The sequence below is a fragment of the Ursus maritimus genome, unplaced genomic scaffold (genome assembly GCF_017311325.1).
Source record: "Ursus maritimus isolate PB19 unplaced genomic scaffold, ASM1731132v1 scaffold_3, whole genome shotgun sequence".
Taxonomy (NCBI): Eukaryota; Metazoa; Chordata; class Mammalia; order Carnivora; family Ursidae; genus Ursus; species Ursus maritimus.
In genome coordinates this window covers 5,282,149-5,307,576 of record NW_024425563.1, presented here as the reverse complement: position 1 = coordinate 5,307,576, position 25,428 = coordinate 5,282,149, and the positions used below count along the sequence as shown (strand labels likewise).

Genomic DNA, 25,428 nt, shown 5'->3' with positions numbered 1-25,428 from the left:
AACTTGAGGGGGCTCTGGCTCTGGGCATACGGGGGCCAAGGTACACAACTCGTGGATGGGGACAACACTCAGGATGACTGGGCTGAGGGACTGAAATGTTTGGCAAAGTGAGCTTTATACTTCCATCCTGGGACATCCAAGGGGAGATGCTGACCAGGCACTGGGCTCTTCAGGTCTACAGCTCAGCAAGTATGGACTACAGATGTACATTTAAATGCTTCCCCTACAGAGGGCTCGATCTATAACGTATTCTACAATCTATGCACCAGAAAATAGAGAGCTGTCAGAAAAGATGGCATCCAAAAGAGAACTCCCCACACTGGAGCACCTTTTGAAAATATTTTCATTTGTATTTTTCACAAGAATTTGAAATAGCTCTATTGAACACTCCACAAATCCAGTGAGTGCAAAATACAGTGCTATCTGCTTCCCATGAGCGCTCACTGAGATGCAAAGATGTGAATTCCAGAGGTCTTCCCGCTGGGGAAGAAGAGCTTCCATGCTCAAGGAGACGCAGTCAATCAACAGTGTTACAAACTAACAAGACGTGACAGGATTTTAAAAACGTGATTCTAATCCTGCAGCCATGTGAGATCCTTCTTCACATATGGACGCCAGTATCTCCCGACCGCTAGACCCCGTCCTGCGTCTCCCCTCTCCGAGGACAGACCACTCCCTCACCTGGATACGAGACCGGGCCAGATAGACGTTGGACTTCCACTCGGTCTTCATCTTCCGGTACTGCGAGGACTTGGAGTGGACAAACTGCTTACTGTACGGAGCGTTCAGCTCCCCCGTGACCGTGCTCTGAAAGGACTTGGAAGTGCTGGTGCTGTTCAGGGTGTGAGGCCTGCACGCAATGGCATGTCAACAGGAAAAAATAAAAGGAAAACTGAAGATATCTCCGAATCACGCCCAAAGCCAAGCTGATTCAAATTCTTACTGACAGGAACATACATGGAAAGCCGCCTAGCAGAGCCACAGGGCGAGTTCTCTGATGTGGTCGGCACAGCCAGAGACAGCAGGGTTTGTAAGCAGCAGACAAATCAAGCACAAAACCACAAACACACCTAGAAACCCTGGGCTGTACTATGTGAAGTTAAAACAAAATACCTTAACACAAACCTCTTGACATGGGCACTCATTTTAGGTTCGGAACGGGCACAGCCTGTGGGGTTAACGGCAAGAGGGAGTTCCATGAGAGGATTGCGGCCATACCGAAAGGTGTAGTTCTCACACGCCTCAACCCCAGGGAGCTGAAAAGGAGCAAAACAGACACAAGGTTAATTTATTTGATCAAGACTGCAGACAATCCTGAGCAGGCCCAGGGATAGCCCAACTTGAACTTTTGGGGGAAATAACTTGTCAACATATTCCCTGGGGACAAAATGGTCTTTTTAACTTATGTTAACATAATCAGCCTGCACTCAGATCTATTTCAATATTAGTTATTACACAGATTTCAGTTTCAAAGTGGAACATAGTAAACCCTGGCAAATGCTCCTTGAAGAATAATATTAACCCATAGAACAACTACAGGCCAGTCAACAAACATGCTTATGTGACTTTAAGATCTGATTATCCCAACCCTGTGTGTACTGACTTACAACTTTGCTCTTTCAACTTGTGTATCTTTATTTGGAATTTAAAAATTAAATATCATTAAAAATCATTTCTATGCTTTAGTGTCTTGATTTCTCACTTCTTCCAATTTGACTACGATGAGGTTATTACACTCAACGCCCCGAGAGTGTAGGTGGTTAAGGTTTAACTGTAAAATCATTTTACGTTAAAGGCCTTTTCTAGAATATATTTCTTGTGAGCATATTTCTCTACAGACATGAAAGATACGTATCATTTAGGCAGTGCTCTACGAAAGGAAACAAGCAGACGTAGAACTCAGTGGCTTTTGGGAAGTCCTCTGCTTCTCCAAAAAAGCAAAAACAAAACAAAACCCACCAAACATCAATGATTTTTTTCTTGTTCAAAAAAATGCCTTATAATCATGCAACTTCTCAAAAGCATCGTGTGCAGACCCACTGGCAAACATACTCATAATCATAAAAGACTGCAAAGAGAGGTCAGAGAAGACCCCGTGCTCCCGCAGTCACTGCCCTCTGGTGACAGCCCAGCACGGGGGCAGGGGAGTGGCTACAAACACCGGGGCATCAGAGTCAGTGCGGGAAAACGTGAGGAAGCAAAGGGACAAAAGTCCCCTCACCCATCCAGCACTGCCTGAAGACAAAACCACACTCCTGTCCTTCACTCTGCCTCGTCTGCACCCTGGAAGAGAACCACCTCGCTGAGGGAACGTTAACGTTTACTGAGGTGTCCCGACGAATCACAGATGCCTTGAGACACACGAAGAGAGCAAAACGCTACCTCAGAGGATCCTATTACAGCCCATGTCAAAACAGTCACACTGGGGACCGCTACGTGCAACCGCCAAGGCGATCCCGATACCACATGTGGCCCGAGGCACTCACTGACTCCGCGATCCGTGCCACTGCAGACACTGTGAGCCCAAACAGGTCTTCTCCCTTTAGATACGCTGGAAAAAGCTGGAGCATTTCAGACTGTTTTCTCACACATGCCACGGGCTCCAAAATTTTATCCCAAACACCTACATATGGCCAATACAAAAACAAAACAATTTAGAACAAACTTGCTCTCTGCTAAACAGAGAGGAAAACAGGATGCAGTATAAAACAGCAAAATAAAAGATGGACCAACCACTTGAAGACTTACCAGTTTCCAAGTAAAGCCCTGGAGGTGGTGACCTAAAACAAGCCTGCTATTACCTGCTTATCAAATGGCAGTTTATTTTGAAGACTTTATGAAATTTTGGGGAAAAGAATGTGTTACATTAAGGAAATTAAACAGTGAAAGTGGAAAAGAAAGTTTAATTAAGTAACAAATTCATATAAGAACTTAATTCATTTTCATACTAGGCACATAACTTTACATTTTTAACTAATTAGTCCAATTAGCAGTATCTAGAAGTATGTTTCTTTCCTCTCAGATTTAAATTAAAATATGAAATTGATATTTCCATTGATTTTAAGATTTTATTTATTTATTCGACAGAGATAGAGACAGCCAGCGAGAGAGGGAACACAAGCAGGGGGAGTGGGAGAGGAAGAAGCAGGCTCATAGCGGAAGAGCCTGATGTGGGGCTCGATCCCATAACGCCGGGATCACGCCCTGAGCTGAAGGCAGACGCCCAACCGCTGTGCCACCCAGGCGCCCCTCATATTTTTTTAAAAAAACAGCTAGACTTTAAAAAAAGCAATTCCACGGTACTTTGTGCATCAATAAAATGACAGCCTACAGTCAAAATTAAGTGTCCCAATTTCTAGCTCCAAATTTGTTTAATACCTGGTAATCCTCTTTAAAGACAACATATACAGTATGCTGTAAATACGGTTCCTGTCTTCTGACATCAGGAGGGTCCCCAATGCAAACAACAGGCAGTACTTATCTGCAAATGGCTTTATCACCTGTGCTCAGGTACACAGTCTGATTTCCAGGAAGTCCAGCAAGTGCCAAGACGGCACAGCAGAGACCGCAGGTACGGTAACACAAAGAAGCTAAGAGTTGTGTTTGTAAATGAAAAACCCATGTCTGTTTTCATAAAATAGGAAACAAATGAGAGAAAACAAGGAAACACAGACATAAACATTCAGTAACCGGCTCTGCAGGGCATCCGAATGTGGATCTTACCTTTAGGAGAGGAATCACTCAGGACAAGATCCTCATGGCCTTGCTCCACAATTCGGATCACGAACACGGGGCGCCCGTCTTTCTCCTCAATGGAGCACAGGTAGCGACAGCGCCTGTTGGCGTAGCGTGTGCTCCAGTACAAGCGGCTGGCTTCGTAGCCGACAGGGAAGAGCGCTTTAGGAGAATGGAACGCCTGCATCTGTTGTGGAAGCAGCTGACCGATCGTATGGAAGATGAGGCTTCCAACACGGAAGGTGTGGTCGCGTTCCCCGCGCTGCACGATGCTCGCGATCTGTCGCACCTCATCGCGTTGAACGTAGACCCGTCTGAAGACCGCGAAGTAACTTAACTCCTGCTCATGAATTCCCTTTGGTTTGTGCATGGGACAAAGCATAGTTTTATCCTTAAAAAACATGCATTGTGCTTTAATGGCGCAAGTAAAGTGATAAATGTTGGTGCACCGAAATCGGTGACATCCGCTGGTGGCGCCCATCTTGTGGCAGAAGACACACTTCATCTGCAGGCCCCGCCTCAGCGCCAGCTCCACGTTTATCAGGGCTCCGGCCTGGGTCTCATAGACCTCTGTGGACCACAGCGCACAGTTCAAGTGGACCCACAGGTCTAAGTCAAGGTTGAGCAGCCTCGCGGGTCCGTCCGTCAGTCCGTCCCCCTCCTCGTGACAAAAGCAACACTTCCGGTAGTCTTTGGGCACAGGGTCAGGTTTAAGGGAAGTGCCCAATTTCTTCAGAAACTCATCTATTTCGTCCTCACAAGGGGGTTTGAAGCTCCCCTTGGGGATTACGATGTGAATGCTCCACTTCTTCCACTTCATCCCTCTCCACTTTTTATTGATCGGCCTACAGTCTTCAAACCCACCGTGGACAGTCCTGAGCCGAGGCTTTAACTTGACTGTTACTTTGAGCTCGTCTGGCTTTGCCTCTACTTTGGCTGCTTCAAACGCCGGAGGGAAAGTGATGGGGGGTGATGCCGGGGGAGAAGCTTCTTCCTGGAGCTGCGGGAGGCAGTGCACATCCAGAGTGGAGATGTTGTTACTGTACTGATGAAATGCTTTGGAAGGCGTCTCTTTCACAGGCGACTGTGGCAACAGAGGGGCGGATTCCTGCACAACAGAAGGGAACGGGAGTAAGAAGAGCAGTTCGTCCCAGAGCAGGAAGCCAAGCAGCAGGGTGTCACCGGGCCTGTGCCCCGGGTCGGGGTGGGGGACAGGAAAAGCGTCTCCAGGGTGAGCATGAGGGGTCACACACAGCAGAGGCAGACACCGAACACTGACAGTGCTGACAAACACCCTCGGGCTGACGATAGCCAGGCCGTGTCGGGAGTCCCGCCCCAGGCCTTCTCCACAAGGCTGTATCTCTGGAGAATGTTCTGCTCCTAAACCTTCTTGGACACTCCTCTCTAACCATAATGAAGCCAGAAAAATCAATGCTGAAGAGAGGAGCTAGCTAGTTTAATTTGTACAACGGAACACTGATTTTTGTTAGACCAAATAAGAACTTCAGAACATAATCTTCTCTGAGCTTATCCCCACTCTCTGAAATTCATGTCTGTTTGTTTTAGGCTGAATTAATTGGCATAAATGTGAAGAAAGAAGAGGCAGTGGTCCCCTATCAAGATACATTATACGTAACTGTTCCCTGAGGCTGCCCAGCTCTGATCCAGCTGCTGGAAGAGGTGAGCTCAGAGACAAGCCCCAGGACTTTCTGTCTGGGTACCCACAGGTTCCCCTGTTCTCACACCGCCCCCCCCCCCAACCAGGTATCTGAGAAGACACACCTCACATAAATCCAGGAGCAGGCAGGAACTGCGCACCAAATTTTAAAATTATCTGGTAAAAAAGCAATTTCTCCTCTTATAGAAGTTGACATATTAATTTTTTAAAAGATTTTATTTATTTATTTTGAGAGAGCATAAGCAGGGGAGAGGAGCAGAGGGAGACGGAGAGGGAGAAGCAGACTCGCCGCTGAGCAGGCAGCCTGATGTGGGGGCTCCATCCCAGGACCCTGAGATCATGACCTGAGCAGAAGGCAAACGCTTAATTGCCTGAGCCACCCAGGCGCCCCGACATATTTTAATTTAAAGTCTAAACCTTTTTGGCACATAGCTTGATTTCATTATACTGGAGACTACTGCCTATTTAAAAATAAGAGTCTCCAGAACATTCTCCCAGAACAGACAGCAGAGCAGTGACCTGCAGGGAGGAATGACTGGCGGCATCACGGCACGGGAAGCCTTCCTTCAACACAAATGGTTAAAAATGTTTCTCTGTATCAACCACACATTAGATACACTTACATCACACAGAATCAAGTACAGCAGGCCATCTCCACCATGACACGAACAAAATGCTTTCTCCCCAAAATAGAGGAGTAGACTTACAACGTGTTTGTGAGCAGGTTTTCCCATCAGGGTAAGATCAATAAAAGTTGCAAGTCTTACTGTTGTAATTAAATTAAGATATTTGTAATTATTTAAGTAAAATTAAAGATGTTATTAGTATGAGTGTTTTACTCAATTCTGAACTTTTAAGATATAATTCAAGTCTACCCCCCTCTCGTCAAATAGGCTGAATTTATCTGACATAGCAGCACAGGCTGCCCTTTCTCAGCCCGCGTAGCATCGGCTGAGATATCCTGCACACACGGTGCTAGGAACCTGTTCTATCCATCGACATAACCCAAAATCACAGAAGCCACTCACTAGACACTGCTGAGACTACCCTCGTCTTACCTTGCTTTCTGAGTTTTTTGCTTGTGTGGCTGAGGCATAAAGAACGAAGCAGTTATTACTACAAAAGACGATGTCCTTCTCCGCTCTATGGGAGCTTTCTCGGGAATCCTGAAAAGCAAAGAGAAAGGTGTGGGGATCTCAAGTCAAAATTTCATAAAAACAAGATCTACCTATTGTTGGTTTTATGCTATGTTAAAAGTGAAAGTAGCTATCTTAAAAGTAAGAAAGTAACTCCCTGCCAATAGTTAGCATATAATTTAGCCAAAGAGAAAATAAATGTACAAAATTAAACTTTATTATCCATATTTCACTCTATTTAGGCATAATATTCAGTTTACCAGTCTGCTGTCACTGTTTGGTTTTAAGCTAAACGTGTCAAATATATGCTGAGGCTACTTCCTGGAACCTGTGTCCCGTGGAGCCACCGTAAGGGGCCTCTTCCTGACCCAGGAGCAAAGCATCCAGCGTCCGAATCCCAAAGTACCTTGTTCACAAACGCCGGATCTCTGGAGGACCTGCGCACGCCGCTTCCAAGGATAACGACTTTGCAGTGGCAGCACCACTGCGGTCGGAGAGCTGCGCTTTCTGCGATACCACGGCCAGAATCCTTATACCCCGAAAGACCTAAATGCAGAAGACTTCCGTTAGTGATTCAAATAAACCAGTAACACAACGTAGTACAAGGTGTGAAACTGCACTAAAAAAACTTAGAACATGGCGCACTGAACTTACCTGGTATTATTCTTTACTAATAAAAATCTTACCTTCTAAGCAGTGGTGACAGGGCATCTATTACATGCATGGCCCTGGAGTATACATAAGAGGGACACACCTATTCTCAAGCAGCTGGGGAAACAATGCTTGTACGCGAGGAGCACAAGAGAAAACCAATCCACCATGATGCTAATATTCACCCTCAGTGCAAAGAGAGTGGGGTGGGGGATACTACTTTCGTTTGAGGGTTAAAATGATAAAAAATGTTTTATGAAAGACGAAGAGGTACGTGTACAAGAGTCTTAAGTAAGTTCAGTGATTTGGAAAGTCGCAGAGGGCTGAGGAGAGTCCCGGGGCCAAGATAAAAACGTGGTCAGAAAATTCAAGGCACATTTGGAGCATATCAGCCATGCAGGACGTGGGGGCAGAAAGGAGAACAGAGAAAAATGAGTAAGGCAGGAGCAGCTGGAGGCCGAGCTCAAAAACCCAGCACAGGCAGCTCTCCGTAAGTGTTCACGGACGAGAAGTGAGGAGCTGCCAGGTCCTGAGAGCAGGGGAGGGACCGAAACAGGACTGTGAGGGAACGGGGCAAAGGGGTGGGCAGAGGCAGAGGGGAGGAGGAGGCGGCCCTGCCCTCGATACGAAGGTGCCAGCGCATCCCTGGGAAGAGCAGGGCCGGTGGAGACAGTGCACAGGCCCAACGAGATGGAAATGGGGGTGCAAGGCACAGAAGGATGAGGGAACCCAAGCACAGCTGCCAGCCGCGTGTGCACCTGGAAGAAGGGCAGTCAGGGTGGCGGGCCCTTAGGAGATGCAGGAACAAAATCCACGGGAGGGTCAACAGCCTGCACAGAGAGCTGGCGCTCTACTACTTCCTGGGTGACACCCCAACCACTAACGTCACATCACACCGCAGAAGACAGAGCACAGAAGGTTCAGTGACCCAGGACTACACCAACACACTGTCACTTGTTCAAAACTAAAGTGGGATTTTAAAGAGAATAAGCTTAACTTGTAAATGGAGAATGAGTTTGAGGGTAAGGAAACGTGAACTAGCTCACCATTGCTGGCTGGAGGGAACGGCACATCAGGCTGCTTCAGCCGGTAGGAGCTGGCTAGTCTGGGAGGGTTTGCAGGTCCTGGCGGCGGCCCGCGAAGAAACAAATGCTGTCGACACTCCAAACCTGGGTTTACTCGGTGGCTACTGACCAAACCCATGGATGGAACATCTGGAGCATTACTAACCTCATAGCTGTTAGGAATTCGGACATGGAGAAGGTCGGAAAATGCAGCCACCACACTGCTAATGTTCTAGAACAAAAATGTGAACACTGTGTTAACCCCCGAAGGCGACAGTGAGCCACAGAAGCACACTGCGTCCTTCAGGGGACTGTCATCTGCAGGACATGGACAATGCAAGCAAATCCAACCACGTTCACTTAGACTTCACAGTCTCCGGGGAAAAAAATCATTTTAATGGACCAGGATCCCCATCCAGCTTTCCTAACAGAAATCCTCATACAGGGATCCCAAGTAACGTTAAGTATTTGCATGAGCGTGAAAGTATTCTAGCTACAGGAAACCGCCACAAGGAGGGAGCTAAACTTAATCAGGTTTCACAGCTGGGCAGAAACTTCCTGTGAGTAGACTCTGTCCAGCTCTGGGCAGGTCTGCAACAGCCCACGAGAATGCTGTCACACCAGGGCTAAGTTATATTGACGGCCAAAATGTCCTATCATTGGACCATCAGTACAGTTGCCAATATCCTCATAGAATCAAGACAGAAAAAAATTCTCAGCAATTTATTAGTGCTTGGTATGAGCAGACCTGAACATTTACAATGCTTCTGTAAAACTTGTAGGGTCGACAAAGTTCTTTTTCATGGCTTTTCTATGTGTAGTTATCGAAAGGTTTTTCTCTAAAGGACACAGCCTTTAATAGAAACATGAGAATACTAACTTCATTTTGCCCCGGCTACAGCTGAGATTCCTGGGATGCTTATTCCAGGGCTCAGAAGCAGCCCAGACATCTGACTGTTCGTCCTAGCTCTGACTGTGACTTCTGTCTGCCGTGACCCTGCTGTACACGGCTTGCTCTAAGCCACCTGACACCCCCTTAAGAACAGGGACACGGTTTATAATGTTAAAAAGCTATTTCATCTTTACCTCAGCAGCTGTAGGATGCAGGGTAATTGCCACAGATATAAGACCCGATCGGGGACCATTCGGGGATGAACCAAAAGGTGGTGTGAAAAATAAAGTGCCTGGCTCAGTTTTGATGTCATTCCTTCGAGATTCCAAACCTTAAATAGGGGAGAGAAAGGAATAAGGAGGGAGAGACGGAAAGAAGGAAGGGAAGAGGGGGAGAAGGGAGGAAGGAAAGATGGATTGAGTGTTAATGGCTTTTCAAAATATCAACATTAGTAAACTGGCATACTGTCAGGAGAAATCTATCAGCTGAGTACTCTCCCTACCTTTCCCAGCACTGCTGGGAAGAATCGGAATGATGGGGGACGGCACAGGCTCCGGAGGCTCCTCTTTGACCAAGGACAAATCCGGGTATCTGCTCACTTCCATCCCAACTACACTCTCAGGAGAGGATGAGGGAACAAAACTGTCAGGAGTGTCCCGATCACCACCATGATCCTGTATCCTGAGAGAACAAACATAACACGTCAACATGTGCAAATCCACCAGCGGGGGCTTCCTGCACCAACCCAGCCCTGTCTACAAGTGGGACTAGGAGGTTCCCTTGGACAATGGCAATGACATAAGAAGCCAATGAACAGGTTCAAGGCCAAAAAAGAAATTTCTCAGAAAAAGACCTAAGAAACACATTCAACTCTTAAGCAGTTTAAACAGTAGGTTTCCTCCTGACTAAACTTCAGCATCAAAGTTTAAAGACCTGCCAAAGAAAGAAGCCGTTCAGATTACAATCCAGCAGAGAAAGGATGGATACTCACACCTCTGCCAAATTCCAGATCCCCGAGACGATGGGAACAGTCTGCAGCCAGAAAAGGAAAGAGCCATCTTGCACACCCCCACACGCACAACCGCAGAGCCCGCTGTGGGGCTGCTCGTAGCGGCAACGTGGGGAAAACTTGGTCATTAGGGCTTCACAGGCCTTTATCTTTCCTAATTGATCAAGTACGGTGAAAAGAAGAAGAGAATGGTCTAGCCCAAGAAACTAGAGGTTAACTAGGGTGACTGAGATCAGAGGGCAAGTGCAGTCTCAAGCTAGTGGTGCAGAATACCCCCAAACCTGGGATCTCCCACTCTCCCCCCACAAAGGAGGCACTGTGATATGGAGACAAAATGAGCAGCAGCATTATGAGGAGACCAAGAGTGGCTTCCAGAGGGAGTCCCCGTGAAATCCGGGAGTGGAGTGGGTCCCTACCCTTAGGGCACCACACATGCACACCTAGGAGGCTGCCTCCCACAGCTGCTCCTGATTTCTAGCAGTTAAGATGCAGAAGAGAGCAAGGAGACCTGGATTCTAAATCTGGACGAGTAACTTCTCCTTTTTGGTCCATAGTTTTCCCGTTAGCAAAGTAAGGGACTTAACCTAAATGATGTCTCTGATTATCCAAGAAAGAGAGAATCGTCTGATGAAGTACATAAGAACCTTTCCTAGATCTAACTAGGTGGGTTGTGGTTATCTACTAAGGGAAGTAGTAATCTTCTACTCCCCAGTCAGAATCTTGGGTTGAAAGAGCTGACACAAAGAAGTACAAAACTCTGGACGGGACAGTCCTTAAATTCTCTTCCCCAAAAGCATTCTCCGGTATCTGTAACTGCTGCTCTTTTATTTTAGACATCTGCAAACATCAGTGAGTGATGATCCTTGAAATATTTTGCATAGAGACTCTCATTGCCTTAATGTCCACTTATTTGTTGAACTTCCTATACCACCGAAGAATTTTAAAATGTACAAACTAATTTTATAGTAAGAATGTTTTGCAAACTAAGTCCTAAAGAAAACTTCACCAAATTTTCACCCCTTAAATGTTTTTACACACTATCCCTATAGACATTCTGCTAAATACATACATATTTTTTAAAAAAATATGTGAGCTAACTAAATAATAACTTTAAAAATGTGAGAAAAAAGAACCCCTACCTTAATTCTTCCTGATTATTATGAGGTGGTGTTGGCAGTGAAGCTGGGACATCAACTGTCTTGGGGCCTTGAGCAACAGCTCTGGCTAACAAGTCATCCTGGGGTCTGAATGGCAGCTGAAATGGTTTCGGTCCTAGACTTTTGGTAACTGGAAAAGCGAAAACACAGAACCAAAAATATATTTAATCAAAACAGATACATGGGGAGAATGTCACAAATTGATAGCCTCTTCACCATACACAGCTGGCAAAGGCATACTCTTCAAAGGTGCACGACTTGGAGGAGTATCATCATACCTTCATGGCTCATTAATGCGCCGGCTCTTCCAGCAAGTTCTTCAGTTGTCGCAAAACCATTTGCCATCTTCTGACAAGCCATAGGAGGTGGTGTAGGAGGAAGAGAGGCAGGGGGTGTTGGAGGATTACTTAAATTATTCTGCTGCAGGAGACCAAAAAATTTTAAATTATATGCTACAGAGCAAATATGCCATGACCTTGCTAAAACTTAGTTCTGTGAATTTTTAGCACATGGAAGCAAGGCTACAGAAATGTCATCAAGATGCATCTTCATTCCTAAATGCACACACCAAGAAGGAAAATAAATGTACAAGGCCAGGAGGTTTTTGGTGGAAGAAATACTCATGCTTGTATGGACAAATCAGCCATTTGCTTACTCGGCCCAGCTTGAGTACTTGAAATTAAGAAGCAAAGTTACATTATTCTATTTTGCACATCTCTTTCCAAATTTCATTGTTATAGCCAGTGAAAGACAGCTTTAAAATTCAACCAATAAATTACAAAAAGTTCTCAAAAATTCCATTATTCAGTTCTCATTAAGATATGCCCCCGTTCTATTAAAAAAAAACCCCAACAACAACAACATAAAAAAAAATTGACAATGTGTGGCTCTAATCCTATAATTACAACTCATATCCTCAATATTAGAATCTAGATTGCCCAAAACCTCTATAAGAAGCAAAGTCATAGCAGTAACACTGGAATGGCCACATCATTAACAATGGGAGTCCCCTCCACACATTTCTCTCTGCTTAGCATGTGTCATCAATTTGTCATTTGTTGATTGATCAGTCTCTCAGGGATTGTTGGAATCTACCAATAATACCATGAGAACCAAGTGCAAGGTGAAATTACAAATCTGGCAAAGATCTGGGATTTCATGAAGGTAATGAAGTTGTGTTGGAGAACAGCTTGCATCAGAAGAGAAGGCATTTACAAGAGTGAGGACAGGTTCTAACTGAAGAGAAAAGCCGACAATGATAATCAATGGAGCATCACAAGAGAATGACTTTAATACTAAAGTAAGAAGAGAAGCCCTCCAGAAAACTGATGATACTCTCCAATATTTTTGCAAAAAGATCATTTTACATAAGTCAGATGTGAAGTAAAGAATGTCTAATGAGGCTATTATAAAACACAGCTAAAATAATAACACCAAAAGATAAATTTGAATTAGCTTGGTATTTTAGTTTAAGAATTAATGTCTAGTTGTAATTAGTACCTAAATCATTAGACAATATACATTTTTCAATTTTTTTCATTTCATTTTTCGGGGAAAATTACTAACTACATTTTTTATTCTATTTACTATGTATTTGGATTCATTTTTAAGAGTTAATAAAGATCATAGGAAAACAGGTATTTTCTCTACCATGGAAATACATAATGGATGTTCTTCACTACTTGTATTCTTACCTATAAAAAATTACAAATGTTTATGTTAGAAACTCTTCATCCAGTGAAATTTCAACCTTTTAGCTGAACTAATAAAGTTTAAATGAAACTTGGAAGATTAGATGGAAAAACAAGACAAGCTCTACCAATTCTGATATGGTATCCAAAGAGGAAGCAAGGTAAGACCTTGACGAAGAAACATACCTTGTAGATCAACTGAGAATAGTAATCCGAAACCCCTTCAAGGGTAGCACTGCCAAAAGTTCCTAGAAGTCGGCTCCCACTATTAAATTGGCCACTGCCATAAGGAAGAAAGTGCGCAAAGTTCACTCCAATGATTGGTTCCATTAGAGGGAGCAGAGAGAGCTGCTATTAAAAAACACATTGAAGAGTAATGTACACGGTCAACAAAACAGAGCGTTTCGCAACTTTTCTAAGACCAAAGGCAACTTAGTCCAATAAGGCTTGAGAAAAACAAGACTTAAAAATCTCAAGTTATCAAAATGCTAGAATAAGTGAGAGAGACCACAGAATCTCTGAGATATATTTAAAAATGAGCTTTATTCTTATCTGTCTTAAAGGGACGCTGCCAGGCATCTAACAAGAAAACACGTTCCTTATCTTTGCTCAGCAAGAATCGGGGTGTGAAGGGAGGCCAGGTACCCCCAGTGGCACTCTTAGTGGCTGTCTCCCACCTTCCGTAACAACTACAAAGCTGTAAGAATAGAGTTTACTGCGGGGAGACCAGCAGCTGCATTTCCTTGCATCCAGAGTCACAAGTAACACGGACAGTTTTTCTTGGTGCTGAGGCTGCTCCTTCTGAACACAAGTAAACCTTGACCATCTAATTCCAGCTATCTTACTGCCATTTTCAGGTGCCAATAGGATATGGCGCAGTTCTGCTTGCAATTAGGAAATCTACTAGACTCCTTGTTGAGACATCATTTATCCTTGTAACTACTTAAATTAGGAAATATGGTGATAAAGAGAAAATTTCCGCTTAACAGGGTTGAAAAAGCATCTGATGCCTCACTTGACTTTCTAAAGGAGCTGCTCCGAGCGACTCACCTGCTTCAGGTGGGTAAAGGTGTCGGTGGTGGAGTACACAGCTTGTTTCTCCTCTTCATCCTTCTTCCTTTTCTTGGAGCGAGGCGCAGCCTTCTCCCCTGTCCTCTGAGCCCGTTTGCTTCGAGGTTTCTTGGTTTCACTTCCTCCATCTGTTTTTGGCAATTGGTTGTTGCCACATCCAAAAACACCTTGCATTTGAGCCCCCAAAGTTTGCTAATACAATTGGAAAGGTTAAGAGATAAGTGAACTATTCACATGCTGGATTTTGCAGTTCATGCTAATCCAGTTCCAGCCTATGACACATATTCCTAACAGGGGTACTAAAAGTTGAGGAAAGGCAGTGGCCTCAAATGGTCTGTTTTCTGAAATATCATCCCCTTTTCAAACATTATTCTCAAGTACAAAAATTGTTCAGCTGCAAAGCTTGTGGAAAGAGCAGAATTCTTAAGTGTGGCTACTTTCCCTCTCAGAGCAAGCATTGCTCCTCAGGCAGGAGCACGCGGGTGCCAGTGTAGACCAGAGCTCCGCGGCCCTGCTCTCTGGAGGCTGTGGAGGAAGGCGTGCTCTAAGCCAGATGGCCGTAACAGCCCCTGCACCACAGTCTTGGGGAGTTATTCTGTGTTCCCCTTAGGGAAGGGTGAAATACAAGGACTGCAGAAACAACAGGTAAGTTCCACAGCCCATGCACCTTCAGTGAGAGGAACAGCTAGCCTCAGATCAATAAAAACAAACAGCACTGGTCATCCAAATTAGCTCATGATCACAGATGTGACTGAGTAACAACTGCTCTATACTTAAAAGCAATGAAAGGGCCTACGTATATGCTAGCAAATAAACCCTTTTAAAAAAAACAACAAAAACCTTTCTTTTTACTTAGTGGCTAAGAAGAAGTGAGAATAAACCAGTCCTTGAAGAGGTTCTTAAAGGTACTGCTATCAATACCTAAAAATATGGGCATTTTTTTTAGGGGCCATTATTTCTAAACTTTACAGTTACACTTTGCTAGACAGGTAACTACAGTTGCTAGACTTATTTTGATGTATTCGGGACTGAATCTTTGAGGGTTTGAAGATTATAGTTTCCAGTTTTATTCTAAATGGCTTGAAGCATGCGTGGCAACATTTTTCTGTAAAAAGCCAAATAGTAGTATTTCAGGCTCTGCAGTCCATACAGTACCTATCGTAACTACTCAACTCTGCCCTGGTACTGCCAAAGCAGCCACAGGGCATTCATCAATGAACAAGTGTGGCTGTGGTCCAATAAAACTTTTTAAGTTCATGGACACTGAACTAGAATTTCATATAATGTTCACATGATGTGAAATATTACTCTTCTTTACGTTTTTTTCAACCATCTGAAAATGTAAAAACCATTCTAAGCTCAAAAAAGAAAGGGTAAAAGATCTAAGCAGGCTCAAACTACCCACCACAGGGCGAGATCAATGGTTCTCAAAAAGTAGTGCCTGGAGCGGCAAAAGAAGCACCACTTAGGTGGGGCTGGTTAGAGACGCACACTCCCTGGCTCCACTCCAGACTTACTGAGATCAGAAACTCTAGGAGTGAGGCCCAGCGCCCTGTGTTTCAACAAGCCCCTTAGGTGATTCTAATCTATTAAAGTTTTGAGAACCACAGGCCTAGAACTGTGTGCGTCTCCATATTCATATGCATATGAATCATGTGGGATCTTATTAAAAAACACATTCTGATTGGTAAGTCTGTGCTGGAGAATAACATTCTGTGTTTCTTAAAAAGTTCCCACGTAAGCTCAATGCTACTGATCCCCAAGGCTGCACCTGGAGTAGCAAGGACCTAAGAATTTCTTATTGGCTTATAAGAGATTAATAATGTAGTTCCTTATTAAGTATGTTTGAGTCAAGCACTTTAAGTGCTTTGCAGACATTATCTCAAATCCTCACAATTACCCAAAAAAGCAGGTATTACTGCATTTCAAAGAATACTTCTAATTATTGGAGAGCACAAAGGTTAAAAATTATCCAAATATCTGAGATAAAAAGTTAACATTTTAGTGTATCTGTGTTCAGTCTTTTACCTACGCCTACATATATTGTGTTAAAACACAATAGACACACTTTGTATTCTTTTATTTTAGTGGCTTGAGATTGTTTCCCATGACATTAAACATTCATATATAGCATAAATTTTAGAGGTTGCAAAAAAATAAAAAATCTCATTCAGATATAGCTTTATAGAAATAATAATTTAATCAATAACTACTGCGCTAAACTTATTTTCTTTCTCTTAAATTCTCTCATTTTTTATTAGTAGACAAGACATTAGTTATTCATGTAGTTACATCTTTGCATATTTTAGAATTTTATATTCCTTATGCCAGATTCCTCAATACGTAATTATAAGGTCAAAGGTATGCACCTTTTCCAGACATTACCAGTAGAATGTGTTTTAAACTCTTAAAGATTGCAGAAACCCTACATAATAGGGAATAGTATTACTCCTGCTGTGTAGATGAGGAAATCAAGGTACAGAAAGGGCCGAACCCACCCAGACCATCATCCCGGTAAGTGATGACACATGAACTTAATTCAGGCTGAGTAGTAACCTCATAATCTTTCCAAGAAGGCTCTACCACTCACTGCACAGCAACCGGAAAGATGCTCTTTTCCTAACCCCAACTTACGTGTAAAGAAACAGACTCACCAAGGAGGAAAACCTGGTCTATCCAACTACTGCCACAGTAATTTTGCCTGGAGTGTGGCTAGAAAGTAAATGGGATTTCATCACTTGTAAACTGGGGATAATAAGTGTTCCTGCCATATGACTAAATGATATCTCGGGCAAATGCTCAGCATAGGATACCTACACCTGGAATATGGTAAGGCATCATTACCCCTGGTAATAAGGCACCTGACCCCTTGCCACCCTCCTAAATGGATATGAGAATATGTGGCACAGTCCAAACACACACACACACACATATATATATATATAATATATATATATATATATATATATGATCTCATTCCTTTTCCTATCATAATATCCTCTCTATATAATGCAATCATCAGTATTAAGACTTAGCTTCAATTCCATACACTGAGTACTTCTTATGTGCTAATACTGTATTAAGTACTGAGAATACAAAGGTGTTCAAGAAGCAGGCTATGCCCTTCAAGAAGCTAATCAAGTGGTATTATAAAAACTGCTATGTGAGCATATGGGCACCGACACATCTGAGAACGGCTGAGCTGAGAGAGGTCTAGGGAAGATGATTCTAGAACTGAATTTTAAAAGAAAAGAAGACATTGGCCAGATGTAAAAAAAGAAAGGAGAGCAACAGGCAGAATCAGCAGCATATGGCCACACGTGGCAAGGTGAAATCAGAAAGACCTTCAGAGGATTGCCAAGTAGTTCAGTATTCCTAGGGACACAGACGCAGTGGAGAGAGTGGTTAGAGACTGGGCATATTTGGTGGTGACAAATAGGACTAAAAAAATATTACTGCTAAAGTTTACAAAAGTTACCTGAATCTATCAAGCCAGTACTCAATCTCTACAAAATGGTCCAACACACAAATAGGAGAAAACAAAGAGTAAGACAACACTTGCTGAAAGAACGGCTTCATTAACAAACCTTAAAATTGAAAATCTGAACAAAATACACCACTTCACCCCCACTCAATTAAAAAATGAAAACTGTAAAATCCCAACTGAGAAGCACTACAGCGAAAGCTTAATGAATACACCAGTAATGGTACTGCAGCTTCTGAAAGATAAGGAAGCAAGAACATTCAAGCAGACCAACTCTTACAACCCAGAAACCCCAGTTTGGGAAATATCTCAAGGAAGTTCACTGAAACACAGGGGATGGAATCTTGTAAAGGTATATTTACAAAGAACCTCTTTATACCAAAAAAAAAAAAAAAAAAAAAAAAGCAAACTCAATGTTTTGAGGGCAGAATATTGAGACACAGGAAACCATAAAGATAAAATAGTAACTTAAAGGTAAAATAGTGTAAGATTCCATTTGTATTAAATCAGGTATTAATACATTGGAACGCAATGGATTCCCAACATGGGTTACCCCTGAGAGTCCCCACAGAATTAACGGGTACAGGAGCTATCTTCTGTATTTCAAAGAGATTAATGGAAACTGCATACTTATTTGCAATAAAGATACACAGACATTCACTCTTTGCTTCAGTTAGATCAGCTCAATGTGGTAATAATCAGCTGACAGGCATGTGTTACATATGAAATGTATTAGTACATGTCTTTGATTTTTGAAGAAAAAGTAAACAAATTATTACTTAATATGGTTTATGGGTGTGTGAGTCAAAACATGGGCTCCTCAGAGGTAGAAATAACATTAAAATTTGTCCTTTAAAAAAAGTTGTCCTTGTTGAAATTAATATCGTGGTTGGCACTAATCTGTAACTGTAACTTAAAACAAAGGGGAGACAAGGAAGTTGTCGTTTTCAGGGAGCACACTTACCAATCCTTCGACTGGGTTCTGCCTCTCAACGAGTTTGTTATCCTTTGTACAGTCGTCTTCTGAACAAAAGCTGCCTTCAGGTTTTTGACTTAAAAGGGAAGATGATTTTTTATTTTTCAGCAGATGCTTCAGAAGTTCATTGCCCGAATCTCCCTTGGCAGCAGGGGCCCCAGACGCCTGGGGAGGACTCTGCCCCGAGGGGACAGGACCAGCCACAGCTCTTTCTTCGGCCCTGCTCCCCGTCTGCCCCTCCAGTTCAGGCCCATCTTGGCGTGGGCACCGCTGCGGCTCAGCTGCCTCTAGTTTGACCTCTTCGGCGGCGGCAGGGGTTTCCATGGAGAGCTTATCTGCCTCCAGGTTTGCAGAAGGCTGTGGATTTGGAGTTCCCTGTGATAAATCACTGTGGGGCAGCTTGTTTTCCAACTCTGGACACAGCTGGCCGGCTGCCGTGTTGGGAGTTGATGGGCAGACGGGCTCCGCTGACTCAGGTTCGGCTTGGGGAGGAACCTCGCCGGGTGTGTTCACTGTAGGCGTGGAGGTAGTTTCTGAGATACTTGGGGTCGGTGGAGCAGTTATATCTGAGTGGGGGGTGGACGGCGCCCTGGTGGATTCCACATCCTCATCTTTCTTCTTCTTTCTTGTTCTTTTCTTTTTCCCTTTTTCTTCTGGGATTATGTCAGAATACAGCTGGATGAGGGACTGGGCTGATCCTGGATAACCTTGTCCATGGGTTGCTGCAGGGTCTTGGCCACAAGGGAGACTGCTAGTAGCTACTGCAGGTGCCGCAGGTAAAGCAGGTGTAAAAGGAGGCCTCACTGGGGACTGCTGGAAGCTGGCCCCAGAAAGACCTCCATGTACCTGCTTGACAGAATGGAAATTTGGGCTTCCACCAGGAATTGATGGTGAATCAGGAACAAAGGAGGGAGGTCCTATCTGCCTTCGCTCATTGGTTTGCATGAAAGTCTGGGTAGGAGGGGAATTAATAGATCCCTGTTGTATAGTCTGCTGCTGTGAGCCCTGCCCCATTTGCTGTTGGTGCTGTGGAGACTGCGGAAGGGGCCTGGGAGGCTGGGGGAAGTCACAAGGCAGGTCAGAACTGTAGAACGGAATCTGGGAGCGCAGCGGGCCATGCGGCTGCATCCCCACCCCCTGCTGCAGAGCTCTCTGTCTGTCTACCTCTTGCATGAGCTGGATTCGTTGTCTTTCCTGCTGTTCTCGTAAACGTTCCTTTCGTTCCCGTTCCTGGAAACTTTCACTGAAGGGGTTATTGTCATCAAATTCCACCCGTGGTGGTGGTCCACTCTGTGGATTTGCACTGGACACCGTCCCTGGTGCTGGTGTGCAAGTTCTTATTGGTAACTGGGCAACAGGAGGCTGAATCCTAGCAGGATTGAGGGGGAGGTGGGCAGGAGCACTGGTAGGCTGCCACCCAGGTAAACTAGGCATTCTAGCAGGGCTGGTGTGCCCTGAAATGACTGCTGTGTGCTGCTGGTGCTGCAGCTGCTGTGGCACCATGGGGAAGCTGGGCTGGCTCATGGCAGGTGGGGTGGCACCTGGAACTAGGGGTGGCTGGGGCTGGACACCTGGCATTACGGTAGGCGGGGCCATTGCACACTGCTGCTGCTGCTGCTGCTGCTTGATCCGGTAATCTTCAATCAGCTCGGCATGCTCTTTCTGTTGCTTACGGATCTGGAATCATAAAGTTAGGCTTACTCATCTATTTATACTGCAGGTATCGAACTACATCACTGGCTGATGATTACAGTGGGGGTTATATATAAGGCAGATTTTACAGAGGCAAAAGTATTTTGCTTAGGCAGTGGCAAAAATCACAAAAATTGGATCAATAAGCACTAACTAAAGACTGCCAATCTTTTTAAGAATAGCATTTTCCTAAAGTCATTTGTAAAATTTCTTTACATAAACCAAAAACAAATTCGAAATACATTTTTCTGAAATACATATTTTAAAAGCCTTACCACAAAAGTCATAAACTATTTAAGTGACACATCAAAAAGTAAGATAAAACAATAAACAGGTCAGCGAACTGACCTGCCTGAGAACTTACATTAATACACACGGTTAGAATAACCAAGATTTAACTCAAACTTGAACCACTTAAACAAGTTAAGATCTCATTGCTTAAGTATACAAAAATCACAGAAGATATTAAAACAAGATGAAATACTAGCAGGTACACCACTCTGCCCCCAGGTTAAAACAACTAGATTGATGAAACTCTTCGGATTTAAGGGATCACATAATCAAATTCTAATTTCTAAAAAACATCCGAAACTCTGAGGTAGTATTTTAAATAGTTCCTAATCTGCTCCTAATATAATGACTGACTTGTGTCCGTTAATTCATTCCAAAAACCCTTATGCCACGATGTACCAGGTGCTACGGACCAATCTCAGTAACGATGCAACCCCCGTCCTCGAGATGCACTTGCTCGGGAAGGGCAGGAAGCGAGGCCCGGTGCTGCACGTGTCCTCTGTAACCACCCAACTTTATATGCACACTACACTAGCACACCAAGCCCAGCAGTTCTCATTGTTTTTCAACTTATTTTCTTTAGTTTCTCAGACAGACTGGCAAGCTCTCTGCACATAATGGTTTTGGTGGGTCTCCAGTGGCTGCAGAACTATCTAATTTTCTTCTTTCCTGACCAGGTGCCTGGCTGGAACTGAGGAATTACCATGTGACTGGTGAAGCAGGAGGAGTACACAAAGAGTACCTAGAACAGTATTAGCAATACAGAAAGGGGGTCATCCATGCCTTTCCCATGACATTTTAAAACACTTTTAAACATGTTATCAGTTGCTTATCTTAATGAGATTACACTGGATTGTTGGCAACTATACAGTAACAGATGATGTGTTCCATTTTCCAAGTACAGTATTAGCTTCTACATAGGATTTGATTCATGGATATGCAAAAGCCAGGCCCTCATCATAAGGAATTTATAGAAAGACACCAGAAGGCAATAAAAGTGCTAAAATTAATTTATAAGAAATACCTATCATTAAAAGAATTTTACTTGCAACAAACATGGACCCACAGAGTAAATTTAGAGAGAAGAACTCTCTCATTTCAGAACTGTCCTAGTCTTAAACAATAGGGATTACATTACAACCACCTTACTGTTGGCACCTTACTGTGGTAGCTACAGCTTGGAGATGAGACACCTGAACCAAAAAATCCCTACCCCGATAATCAGCTAGGAGCCAACATGTCACCTACCTCTGTGATGACTCAAGAGAGTCTTGTTGTGTAAATGGTGGCAATACTAGCTCCTTCAGAAAGTTGTAGAGAAGGTTAAGTAAGACGACATATGTGAACGTGTTTGCCAGACTCCAAGTTTTATTAAGTCAATCTACTCTGGACCCCTCCTTTCCTACTATTACCATCTGGATTACTTTTCAATTTTCTTTAAAAAACTAAAATTGTTAAAAGTAAAACTGACGTTTTTGGGTGTACAATTCTGTGAGCTTCAACGCACATAGAGATTAGCGTAGTCAGCACCACAGTTAAGATTCGTAAGAGTTCTATCACCCCAAAAAATGTCCTCATGCCACCCCTTTATAGTCAAAACCTCCTTCCCCCATCCCTAAGCCCTGGCAACCACTAACCATTGTCCATTCTTGTAATTTTGTCATTTCAAGAATGTTATGTAAGGGATTAGCTTCTTTCACTCAGAAAAAGGCTCCTGAGATCCATCCAGGCTGTTCTCTGTATCAGCAGCTTGTGCTTGTTTATTACTATTTCAGTGTATGGACATACCACAATTTGTCCAACTATTCATCACTGAAGGCTACCTTCATGTTCCCAGTTTTTGGTGACTGTATGAGTAGAGCTGCTACAAATATCTGTACACAAGTTTTTATGCGAACCTAAGTTTTTAATTCACTTCGATAATAACTAGGAGTAGACTCTTAACCCATTTTGAACACTACTAATGTTTTACTTTAAACAAAAATTTAAATTTTACTTAAGTATAATTGTTATTTCAGTATGAGCATTTTGAAAAACTTCTGGCTTATAATGGAAGGTTAATAGCAAAATGGTTTCATGTGGGGTGACTGGGTGGTTCAGAGGGTTAAGTGTCTGCTGCCTTCGGCTCAGGTCGTGATCTCGGGGTCCTGCAATCAAGCCCACTGCTGAGCTCCCTGATCAGTGGGGAGTTTGCTTCTCCCTCTTCCTCTACCATTCCCTCCCACCCCATTTGTGTTCATGCACTCTCTCTCTCTAATAAATAAATAAAATCTTAAAAAAATGATTTCATTTTTCAGGAATGCATCTTTTAAATAAGATATCCCAATGTATTTTAAAACCAAAATATTGAGAAGAAATAATAATAAAAACATCCCACATGAAAAAGGATAACCAGATTGCTTCAAATTACCTGTTCTAGCTGTTTCTGAACCATGCTTTGCTGTTCAGTAACATGCTTGAGTTGTTCTGCATCCTCTTCTGGAAATTCACGCCCAGCTTTCTTGGCAGTACGTTGTTTTGCTGAAAGGGCCTTCTTAGATTTTCTGTGTGCACCAATTTGTTCTTCAAGATATTTCTGCTGCATCTGAAGAAGCTGTTGGGTCTCCTGAAGCCATTCTTCATACTGTTTACGCTGTGAATCATCTAAGGAAAAAATGAAAAATTCATCTGTGTTAATTTTCTAAAGGATCCAATAATGTAAAAGTTATACAAATCCATTTTGTTAGGAAATGCAGTTTCACCATGACCTTGTAATAGGTGTCATGAAAACATAATACTAAATATTAGACCACAATGTAACTATCAAATAGGAGACTTTAGAAAAATATTTATTTGAGGAAACCAAAAAAATGCAGGTTCTTAGTACACACGTTAACTTCATACTTAGAAATACTACAAATCCAATCTTTGAAAAACAGAAGACTTTTATCTAATGGAATGCTTTTCACTACTGAATTATGAAATTCTCTAACCCACATTCCAAGGCATCTATTAGGTTATATGTGTATTGTATTAATTCAACTTTACAGAATGTAAATATTTTGGGTTTTTTAAAAGACATTTTTGGAAATGTTTTGTTTTGAAGAAACAAAGGTAGGTATACTACTAAGGTACCAGAGCATGGATCAGGTATCATTTCCCATGCTGATTTTCCTAAGTTGGTAAGATTTTTCCTATTTTTTAATAGTGAAAAAATATCCTTAACTTTGAGGAAGGGAACCTAAACTCTTTTAGAACGGACCAAAATGCAGTCTACGTTTTATAAAGGAAATCCGTAAGTTAAAAACATCAGTAACTTTTATGAATTTTGTAGTTTATATTTCTATAAATAAGCAAAGATATGGAAAAATTATTAACCATGTAAAATCTTTTCTACTTTTATGACTGTCATAAGTATCTCCCCAAATAGTTATATCTCTTCATTTTGTACCAATATTCCTTCTTTATTCTTTAAGGGCACTTTACGTCACTGATGCCAAATCCCAAAAACAAAAAACAAAAAACAAAAAAAATCATCTTATGGTAGTAAAATTCAAAATATACCTTTTTGACTCACTATTAAGACAAAGAAATGAATAAATACAATTCCAAGAAGGACATTAGCTGAAAAATTACATCAATGATAACAGAATATTGTCATACAATAAGAATCCAACCAAAGCCAATGGGCACAATAAAGCCAGAAAAAGCCAGTTGGTTATATAGTATACTTGTTTTTAATGCAAATATGTACTCAAATTATAATTATGATTAAATGCAGGGGTTAATTCCAAAAGGTCAGACTTTGGGTTTGTTCCTAAACCCAGAAGTTCCAGTACATGTATGAACTTGAAATCTAGTCTACTAAATTTGAAGGGCATTTTTCAAGAACAGGCTTTTTCACAAGATTTCAGAAGTTCTGCTTCTGGTAGAATGAGACCTACCGCAAGGAAAGCCTTTCTGGTTTCTGGAACCAGGAGAGCAGAGGTGAGCAAAATGAAAAATAATGGTGAAAAAAAAGTTAGCTAAACAGTCTGAAGATTTCAGAAAGGTTCAGTTTGGGGAGAACTTTAAATACTATCCTGAACCACCTTGGGACCCCTGAAGATAACTAGACAGGATTCCATGGCATCCTCCATCCTTGACCTTCACACCATGCTGCTAACCCAACTTATTTCTAAGCATATTCCCTTTGTTGTTCCCATTTAGTTTCCTTGTCACTTAGGCAGACAGTCATTAGAACAAGAAGTGGTTTAATTCTACAGATTGTAAAGTGCCCAATCTATACATAAAAACAGCAAGAACAATATTGAAGAGAATGGGGAAGATGGTTTTTCTGTATTAAAATATTGACCTCTAACTAGAATTCTTCATGCACAGAGAAAAAGAGCAATGAAAATACATGCCTTCAGGAACAGATGTCTAATAGGGCAGTGATGCTCCATAAAAGATGAGGGCACTTCGACTTAAAGTAACACATCTACACTAACTCCAATTTTTTTTTAGAAGAACACAAATATAGCGCAAACAAGCAATCCCCAGAGAACACATAACTTATTAGATTTATACTTACTGACAAAGCCTGGACCAAAATTTGGAGGATTAGGCCTAGAAATCTGATGTGTTATACTGCCATCCTAAAATAAGTAAAATTTACAAATAGGTTTATTCCACATTTCAGTTAAAGGGGGAGAAATTAAAAAATTTTTTAAAGATATAAAAAAAAAAAGAAAGAAAAAGAAATGGAAGGAAAAACCCCCTTAATTTCCTAAGACATCTTTAAAGCTTTGATTTTTTTACAAAAAGTAGGACGAATTTTGTGGTGACAAACTAATTTCTGAAAATTTAAAACTATCTCTGAACTGTTTTATTTTCTAGATTTTAGTTGAAAAACAATTATGTTTGAGGTAAGGGATTACTCA

General features: G+C 42.4%; 1 protein-coding gene across 1 annotated transcript in view; it reads right to left on the bottom strand.

The window, feature by feature from the left end:
* The window catches only part of KMT2C (lysine methyltransferase 2C), a 271,020-nt gene that overhangs the window by 7,440 nt on the left and 238,152 nt on the right, over positions 1-25,428 (bottom strand). Inside the window, exons 41-55 of the mRNA XM_040643770.1 lie at positions 25,080-25,143; positions 22,938-23,170; positions 18,533-20,221; positions 14,064-14,276; positions 11,601-11,742; positions 11,305-11,452; positions 9,659-9,837; positions 9,351-9,487; positions 8,247-8,496; positions 6,956-7,095; positions 6,472-6,579; positions 3,724-4,843; positions 2,487-2,623; positions 1,114-1,256; positions 682-850 (exon numbers count right to left, since the gene is read on the bottom strand). Of these exons, the coding sequence (XP_040499704.1) occupies positions 682-850; positions 1,114-1,256; positions 2,487-2,623; positions 3,724-4,843; positions 6,472-6,579; positions 6,956-7,095; positions 8,247-8,496; positions 9,351-9,487; positions 9,659-9,837; positions 11,305-11,452; positions 11,601-11,742; positions 14,064-14,276; positions 18,533-20,221; positions 22,938-23,170; positions 25,080-25,143 (4,872 nt within the window). The remainder of the gene's footprint in view (positions 1-681; positions 851-1,113; positions 1,257-2,486; positions 2,624-3,723; positions 4,844-6,471; positions 6,580-6,955; positions 7,096-8,246; positions 8,497-9,350; positions 9,488-9,658; positions 9,838-11,304; positions 11,453-11,600; positions 11,743-14,063; positions 14,277-18,532; positions 20,222-22,937; positions 23,171-25,079; positions 25,144-25,428) is intronic.